Raw genomic sequence first — 8,927 nt, 5'->3', positions numbered from 1 at the left:
TGCCTGGTCCTTTTAACTGGAGATGCTGGGGATCGAACCTGGGACCTTCTGCATGTCAAGCAGATGCTCTGCCACTGAGGCACAGCCTTTTCCCAGTGGCTCATCTGTTGGAAGGAAGGCTTCGAACTTTCCTCAGTGGAATGGTAGTGCAAGAGAAGGCTCCTCCCCAGTATATATATATAAAAATTCACCACCATCGGCCAGCTATTAATGCAAGAACAATGTAGGGTAAATACTTTCCTAGCGTAGGGCAACATGTGGGAGCTCTGCTCAGTGGCCAGATCCTGCAGTGCTGCTGGAGACCGGGAAAACACTCAAGCGAGAGGTTGAATTGCTTATGACTGAGCATCAGCCAAAGTATAAGCCAGATTCATGACAAGAGGACAGGGAGAGAAATTTTTCAAACAATGTTGGGACAAAATCCAGGGAAAAAACCCATCAGGAAACTTCTGAGGAGACTGAATTCCACAGCAGCATTTCCTAAATTGGAAAACGATTGCCAAGAGAGGCAACAGAATCTAGGAAGGTTTTTCTGTTTTTAAAGATCACAGAAATCGTGAGGTTTGCAGAAATGTAAATACCGGGCGCCTATAGAGACAAGAGAATCTACATTTAAGCAGTTGCCAGATGCATAGGGGGAGGCGGGGGGGCGGGGCGGATCTAGTCTTGCTTTTGAGCTGCCAAACTGAATCAAGGAAGATTTCCCAGTTTGAATTGAGCGCACAGGGAATCAAAGCCAGGACACGACTGACAGAAAGTGGTTGGAATGAGATGCGTGCCAGGAAGTACAGACCCACTGAGAAGCCCTTGCCATCTGCAGGGCCTGTGTTTCATTTATAAAAGGAGGCATCGTTTCAAAAAAGCCACAGGCAGAAAGGAAATGGGGAGATCACACATCTGGGTGCGAATATATAAAAGAGCTCTGCGACATCCGAAGTCTCCACTCACGAACAGAATTTTTAACAGAAGAAGAAGAGATTGGATTTATACCCTGCCCTTCACTACCCAAAGGTGTCTCAGAGCGGCTTACAAACTCCTTTCCCTCCCCCTCCCCACAACCGACACCCTGTGAGGTAGGTGGGGCTGAGAGAGCTCTTGACAGAAATTGCTCTTTTTCAAGAACAGCTCTTATCAGAACTATGGCTTCCCAAGGTCATCCAGCCAGGTGGAGGTGGAGGAGTGGGGAATCAAACCTGGTTCTCCCAGATTAGAGTCTGCGCACTTAACCACTACACCAAACTGGCTAACCACTACACCAAACAGAGGGGCAGATTTCCAACCCAGGAAGGCCTGAAAAGATGGTCAAACTGCCCCCTGCCTCACTGTCAAGTCTGGATCTTCTTCACCGAAAGAGTCATTAATACATGGAATTTCCCGCTGCAGGAAGTGGTGGTGGCCAGTGTTCCCTCTAAGCTGAGTTAGTGTGAGCTAGCTCAGTTTTTTTAGCCTCTGGCTCACACATTTCTGTCTTCGCTCAGGACGGAGGGCTCCAGAGCAAACTAACTTATGCAGTAGCCAAACTGCTCACTCACAATTTTAATGCCAGTAGCTCACAGAATAGAATCTTTGCTCACAAGACTCAACAGCTTAGAGGGAGCATTGGTGGTGGCTACAAGTATAGACAGCTTCAAGCGGGTGGATAAACACCTGGAGCAGAGGTCCATCAGTGGCTACTAGCCACAAGGTACAGGTGGAACACTGTGTCTGGGGCAGTGATGCTCTGTCTTCTTGGTGCTTGGGGAGAGTGGGAGGGCTTCTGGAGTTGTGGCCCCGCTGGTTGACCTCCGGATGGGACCTGTGTTTTGGCCACTGTGTGACATAGAGTGTTGGACTGGATGGGCCACTGGCCTGACCCAACATAGTTTCTCTTATGTTCTTTTCTCTGCTTGGGAGGCAGGGACTGAAGTATGTGGTGGTGGGGGACTCCTTAGGATCAGAGATTATGTTAGGGGTCTAACTTTTTTAGCAACTGCCTCTGCCGCCCGCCCCCCCCAAGCTCCCAGTTGAGCATCCTTAGTCAACGCTTAAGTACCATTGACAGGGTAGAAAGTCTGAAGGCCATCCAGTGATTTGGTCTGTTTCACCAAAAGTAAACATGAGTCTTGTGGCACCTTTAAAAAAACATTTTATTCCAACATAAACTTTTGGAGATTAGAGACCACTCCTTCAGATGCTGTGATCCTCACCACACGGTCATAACCCCTACTTAAAATGACCATATCATGAGAATTCCCTCATAGCATCTGAAGAAGTGGGCTCTAATCCACAAAAGCTTACGTGCAACCTGCACCTTTTCCTGTAACACTTCACACAGAAAAGGGCTAGAGGCTTTTTTTTTTAAAAAAAAAGAAAGCTGAGAACTAGGAGATCATGACAACAGAGTGTTGTATCATTATAATACTATAGCAGTCCCCAATATTTTTGAAAGCCTGCAAAAAAGCTCTCTGTTGTATCTGGAAGCCACAGGGCTGAGGCAAGAAAACACACTGGTTAAGGGTGATGGAATCTAATCTGGAGAACTGGATTTGATTCCCCACTCCTCCTCCACATGAAGCCTGCTGGGTGACCTTGGGCCAGTCACAGTGCTCTCAGAACTCTCTCAGCCCCGCCTACCTCACAAGGTGCCCATTGTGGAGAGCGGAAGGGAATGCGATTGCAAGACACTTTGAGACTCCTTAAGGCAAATAAAAGCAGGGCATAAAACACGATCTTCTTCTTCTTCTTCTTCCTGCCCGCAAAGCATCTAAAGGGACTTTGATGGCCATCTTTCAAAAAAGTTATAACAAACCAGGTATGGGAAAGATCACAGCAGAACATGGAAACGAAGAAGCAGGACAAACCTTGGACGGCATCATGCAGATGTTCCCAAAAACAGAGCTGCCACAAGGAAGATGGGGGGAAAAACATGTTTGTGGGGGGAAACCCTTGTTGGTATGCTTTTGAACTGAAACATGCACTGAAGACCTCAATGCTTAGCTGCTCAGCCATGCCAAATCTCAAGTCATAATTCAGGGTGTAGGATGCAGTACCAAACTCACGGGGGGGGGGAGGACAACAGCCCCCCACTGCCCCTTTATGGTGTTACATTACTGTAATATTGTGGAAGTAAAACTGAGGCAGGGGGAGACACAGTAGAAGGGTGAATTGGCTAGGCGAGATGTGTCTGCAAAAATAAAGACGGGTAAGTGACCTCGAAACTAGAACTAACTGGACTGGATCGGCCTGTGCCAGCTGCAGAGAAAAGAGACTAAGGAGTCAGTTTCACTGGAAAATTCCACGTCCAAGATCCAGTTGCACATGCTTATCTTGGGGGACTATAAATGTACTTGGGAAAGGTAACCCCCCCACCAATGTTCACTCTAATTGTTCTTCCCTACTGAGAGGAGCAGTTCACATCTCGAGCTGAGTAGAACTGTTGCCATCTTACAGCGGGCAGTGGGCAGGCTCCAGACGGCTGCTGAGCGGGGCTTCCTGTGTTCATGAGCGGCCACTCATCCGCACAGCTTAGAGGGAACACTGCCCCCCCACCCTGAGAGTCAGCTTTGGCTGTCTCCTAAGGTTTCCCTTGCTCAAAAGCCAGCCGAATCCGACTCTAGGGGGTGGTGCTTCCCTCCGTTTCCAAGCTGAAGAGCCAGCGCTGTCCGAAGACATTTCTGTGGTCACGTGGCCGGCATGAATAAACGCCAAGGCACACGGAATGCTGTTACCTTCCCACTGAAGTGGTACCTTTTTATCTACTTGCAGTTTCTTGCTTTTGAACTGCTAGGTTGGCAGGAGCTGGGGCCGGAGACAGGAGCTCACTCCGTCACATGGCACTCGGGTCTCAAACTACCGAGCTACCAATCTTCCAGTCTGCAACTCAGCATCTTAACATCTGAGCCACCATGGCCCCTTCAGCTATCTCCTACAACCATACAATAAAGAATTCAACAGCTTTGGGAATTATTTTAGTGTCTTTCTTGAACAAACTGTTGTCACAAACAAGGATTTTAGCCACACAGCTCTGACTTGCTTGTTGCCTCCGTGGCAACTGGCCATTCCAAGTGTGCGCACAGGGAGAATTCTCCCAGGGAAAGACTCTTGCCAGGAGGAGAGACAGGGATCCAGAGAACTGCAGAAGAGCTAAAATCGATCAAGCCCCTTTGTGGTCTGGTCTGCTGCTGATTTCTTTTCTGGTTCTGGAAGCAGATACCAACAAGGACTGACTCTGTAAGTATACTACCTTTGGACCAATACTCCCTCTAAACTGTGGAGTCTGGTGAGCAAAAATTCCACTTTGTGAGCTTCTGGCATTAAATTTGTGAGCGAGCGATTTGACTATTGCATAAATTAGTTTGCTCTGGAGCCACCCTTCCTGAGCGAAGACAAAAACGTGTGAGCCGGAGGCTAAAAAACTGTGAGCTAGCTCACACTAACTCATCGTAGAGGGAACACTGCTTTGGACTAACACTTTCATTGCATCTGCAGCACAGTTGGCATGCCTTCCAGCCCAAGAAGGAAACTGGCTGAAGCAACGGGTCAAAAAGCCGAGACGGATCAGAACGCAGAATCTTTTATTGCTTCCAACAACCGAGATGAGCTCGCTCCGAGGAAGCGCCTCAGGAAGAGAGGCAAAAGCTCCGGGCTAGAAACCAACCTGCCCGAACCTGCCCACGAGAAATACCTCTCGTCTCCCCCTCCCCAATTTCCAGTCACCGCCTCCCAGTCGCTGGGCCTTACTGAGAGGTGTTTCTCCAGCTACAAGCGCAGTTTCCCACTGCCGCCAAAATGCACAAGAGACCGGCTCTTCTTCCAGCATTGTCAGACATTGGAAATATCCTCACACACCCCGGCTGGGGTTGGGGAAGGCGGGTGCTTAAAGGACAATTTCCCGTCGGTCCTCCTCTGGAAGGTCCTGAAGCCCTTGGAGTTCACGCAAGCCCTGTGACAGGATGGGGCGGGGGGAAGGGGAGAAGGAAAGGCGGCCAACTTGAATGGAGCGGGTGCAGAGGAGAGCGACGAGGATGATCGGGGGCCTGGAGACCAAGCCCTAGGAGGAAAGGCTGAGGGACTGGGGAATGTCCAGTCTGGAGAAGAGGAGGTTGAGGGGGGGAGACAAGATTGCTCTCTTGTAGTATTTGAAGGGCTGTCATTCAGAGGAGGGCAATGAGCTGTTCCTGTGGGCAGCAGAGGAGAGGACTCGCAACAATGGGTTTAAATTAAGGGCAGAAAGGCACCGACTGGATATTGGAAAAACTTTTTTACAATCAGAGTTGTTCAGCATTGGAATCAGCTGCCTAGGGAGGTGGTGAGCGCCCCCTCTCTGGCTGTCTTTAAGCTGAGCAAACACTTGTCTGGGATGCTCTAGGCCAGTGATGGCGAACCTTTTAGAGACTGAGTGCCCAAACTGCGACCCAAAACCCACTTATTGATCGCAAAGTGCCAATACGGCAATTTAACCTGAATACTGAGGTTTTAGTTTAGAAAAAACAACTCATACATTAGCATAAGATGATCCAAACAAAGTAAGGAAAGCAATCCCAAATGGTTTCATTTACTTAAAATTATTTGGCAGAGAATTCTACACTTTAATGACGGTCTGGGCCTGGCTGGGGCGATGGCACGTGTGCCCACAGAGAGGGCTCTGAGTGCTGCCTCGGGCACCCGTGCCATAGGTTTGCCACCACTGCTCTAGGCTGATCCTGCACTGAGCAGGGGGTTGGACTAGACGGCCTGTATGGCCCCACTCTGGAATTCTATGATTCTATGAATGTCCAACTGATTCCATGAAAATAAGCCCTTTTTCTTTTCCTCTGGACCTAAGGTTGCCAAGCCTGGGCTGGGAAACACCTGGAGATTTTGGGGTTGAAGCCTGGGGAAGCTGGGGTTTGGGGGGAGGGAATGGACCTCAGTGGGGTGTAATGCCATAGAGTACATCCTCCAAAGCAGTCATTTCCTCCAGGGAAACTGATCTCTGTCACCTGGGGATCAGGTCCAATTTCCCGGAGATCTCCAGGCCCCACCTGGAGGTTGGCAACCCTACACAGACCCTTGAGATCAGCCCCTTTCACCCCAGCCACGCATCTCCTCCCCTCAAGCATCTTGACACCTCCAAGACACCATATGGCCCCCACCGCCCCCACGGCAAAAACATCACCCCGCCCACGCCATTACCTCTAAAACCATCCGGATATTGGCTTTGATCTTGGTGGAGTCTTTGGTGAGGGTCTCGGCAGTCCTGTTGAGACAGAATCCGTAGGTAGGTAAGGGAGAGGAATGGATCGGGTCCAATAAACCTTGGCAGGACTTAGACCTCGTCTAGCTGGCCTCTGATTATGGGGAGGAATCGTCCCTTTTATTTAATGTGTCTCAAATAATCGTATCTTGCCTTTTAGCTATGATCTCTGAAGCGGCTTAAAATCTGACTAGAAATCCAAGTCCCATCAAGTCCCCTCTGACTGATGTAGTGGTTAAGTGCGCGGACTCTAATCTGGGAGAACCGGGTTTGATTCCCCACTCCTCCACTTGCACCTGGCTGGATGACCTTGGGCAAGCCGTAGATCTGTCAGAGCTGTTCTTGAAAGAGCTCTCTCAGCCCCACCTGCCTCACAGGGTGTCTGTTGTGGGGAGGGGAAGGGAAAGGAGTTTGTAAGCCGCCCTGAGACTCCTTTGGGTAGTGAAGGGCAGGGTATAAATCCAATCTCTTCTTCTTCTTCTTCTTCTTACGGCGACCCTGTGACCTCCAAAACGTCCTCTCGTTCACGGCCTTGCTCGGGCCATGCAAACAGAAGGCCCATGGCTTCCATCTCAGGCTGGGTCTTCCTCTTTCCCCTGCTGCTTTCCAGCTTTGCCTAGCGTTATCATCTTTTCCAGTGAGTCTGGTCTTCTCACAATGTGACCAGGGCCATAGGCAGCGGTGAGGCTTTAGGGGCTGCGCCCCCTTTCGATTACGGGGAGCCCCAGTGCCAGCCAGGGGGGCCCCGGTGAGCCCCAGTGCCAGTCAGCCAGCAAGTCGGCTCTTGGAGGACATTCAGAGAGACGACTCGCTGGCTGGCTGGTGCGGACTTGACTGCCTCCTCTTCAGCTCTCCTCAGAGGAGAGTCACTCGTGGTGATGTCACCAGTGACGTCACCATGTTGGGGGGCACGAGCCTCCCCCCCCCAGTCCCAAAGCCCCCTGCTGGAAAATTTGAGCTTTCTGCCAAAATGGGAAATTTGAGCTTTCTACCCACACCAAAAAAGGTGAATTCTTTCTGGTGGCTAACTGGCTCCCCTTGACTGAGCATGCAAAAAGCAGAAATAAGGTTGAGAACAAGCCCCACGCACCACAGCAGGACTTATTTACAAGCAAATGTGCAGGGATTGGACTGCTCGAAAGAGAACTGTCCCCTCTAGGACTGACAGTTCCCACGTCTTAGAAGAAGAGTTGGTTTTTACACCCTGCTTTCCTCTACCCTAACGAGTCTCAAAAAAGTTTACAATTGACTTTCCTTCCTTGCCCCACAACAGGCACCTTGTGTGGCAGGTGAGACTGAGAGAGTTCTGAGAGTACTGTGACTGGCCCAAGGTCACCCAGCAGGATTCATTGGATGCCTTCGAGTTCTAGTATTTTGGGAGAGGGAGAAAAAAATATCTTTACAATTCTGCTGAGAATCCTCTGTTTAAGAACTCTAGCCCGAAAAGACGTCTGGTCAAGATGGGGGAAGGGAGATATCGTTGGGCCAGCCACCCTCTAAGGAGTCAACTTCTTTGGAGTCATTTGGGGACAGGTGGGAAGGGTGGTTTCCTTCCAAACTCACTCGTTCAATAGCTTGTTCTTCTTCTCAATGAAGGCCAGTGCCTCAGGCAGCGTCAGCTCCGCGTAGAACCCGTACCCCAGCGCCACAAAGATGGTGGAGGTGTCCGGCCTGCAGCGGGATGGGGGAAAGGGGTGGGAAAATAAAACGTGCTACACTTGACCCAGCCAAGAGGAAGGAGGTGAAAGCAGAGAAGCAACTTCCTGTGAAAAGTTACCGCAAGTAGCAACTGTTTAAAAGGTACAGGGAAGCCAACGCGCTTGAGTTATCCATTATGAAGAGTTCCCTAACTGCAAGGGAAGCAACGAAATGTTCTAAGGGAAGCCAAGGAACCTCTTTCCATGGACAGTTTGTTGGATGGACATCTCCTAGGGACTTAAGATCACAAGGACGGGTTTTCTTATACTATATGCCAAATATTGGAGAAGACAGGAGATTCCTTCAAAAGAAGAAATAATAAACAAACAGGTTGGAGTATCTTCCCTATTAGAAAAGGCTGAAGAGTCTGGGACTTTTCGGTTTAGAAAAGAGACGACTAAGGTGGAGACATGATAGAGGTTTTTAAAATTATGTATGTATGGGACAGAGAGAATTGATAAAAGTGAATTTTTTCTTCCTCTCCCAAAATACTAGAACTCGAAGGCGTCCAATGAAGCTGACAGGGCAGTAGGTTCAGGACGGACAAAAGGAAATACTTCTTTACACAGAAAGTGATTCAAATGTGGAATTTGCTGCCTGGGGAGGTGCTGAGGGCCACAGGAATAGACACCTTTAAAGGGGGATTAGATAGATTCATGGAGGATTGACTATCAGTGGCTACTAGCCATGGTGGCTGAGGGGAACCTCCACATTCAGATGCACTAAGCCTCTGAATCCCAGAGCCAGGAGGCAACATCAGGGAAGGCCTCGGCCTCTGTGCCCTGTTGTTGGCCCTCCAGAGGAACTGGTTGGCCACTGTGTGAGACAGGATGCCGGACTAGATGGACCACTGGTCTGATCCAGCAGGGCTCTTCTGATGTTCTTATGAAGGGAAGGCTTCGGCCTCTGTGCCCTGTTGCTTGCCCTCCAGAGGAACTGGTTGGCCTCTGTGTGAGGCAGGATGCTGGACTAGATGGACCCTCACTGGTCTGACCCAGCAGGGCTCTTCTGATGT

At 49.8% G+C, this 8,927-nt stretch overlaps 1 protein-coding gene across 2 annotated transcripts in view; it reads right to left on the bottom strand.

Moving 5' to 3' along the window:
- Nucleotides 1–4,548: 4,548 nt before the first annotated feature.
- Nucleotides 4,549–8,927, bottom strand: part of UXT (ubiquitously expressed prefoldin like chaperone) — a 15,654-nt gene continuing 11,275 nt past the window's right edge. For both annotated transcript variants that reach the window (XM_015417282.1, XM_015417280.1), the window contains exons 5-7: nucleotides 7,778–7,885; nucleotides 6,154–6,217; nucleotides 4,549–4,921 (exon numbers count right to left, since the gene is read on the bottom strand). In XM_015417282.1, coding sequence (XP_015272768.1) covers nucleotides 4,856–4,921; nucleotides 6,154–6,217; nucleotides 7,778–7,885 — 238 coding nt within the window. In that variant the 3' untranslated portion in view covers nucleotides 4,549–4,855. The remainder of the gene's footprint in view (nucleotides 4,922–6,153; nucleotides 6,218–7,777; nucleotides 7,886–8,927) is intronic.

Source organism: Gekko japonicus, unplaced genomic scaffold (assembly GCF_001447785.1).
Source record: "Gekko japonicus isolate JY-2015 unplaced genomic scaffold, Gekko_japonicus_V1.1 scaffold1748, whole genome shotgun sequence".
NCBI classification, from domain to species: domain Eukaryota; kingdom Metazoa; phylum Chordata; class Lepidosauria; order Squamata; family Gekkonidae; genus Gekko; species Gekko japonicus.
This window is presented reverse-complemented; position numbering and strand designations above follow the sequence as displayed.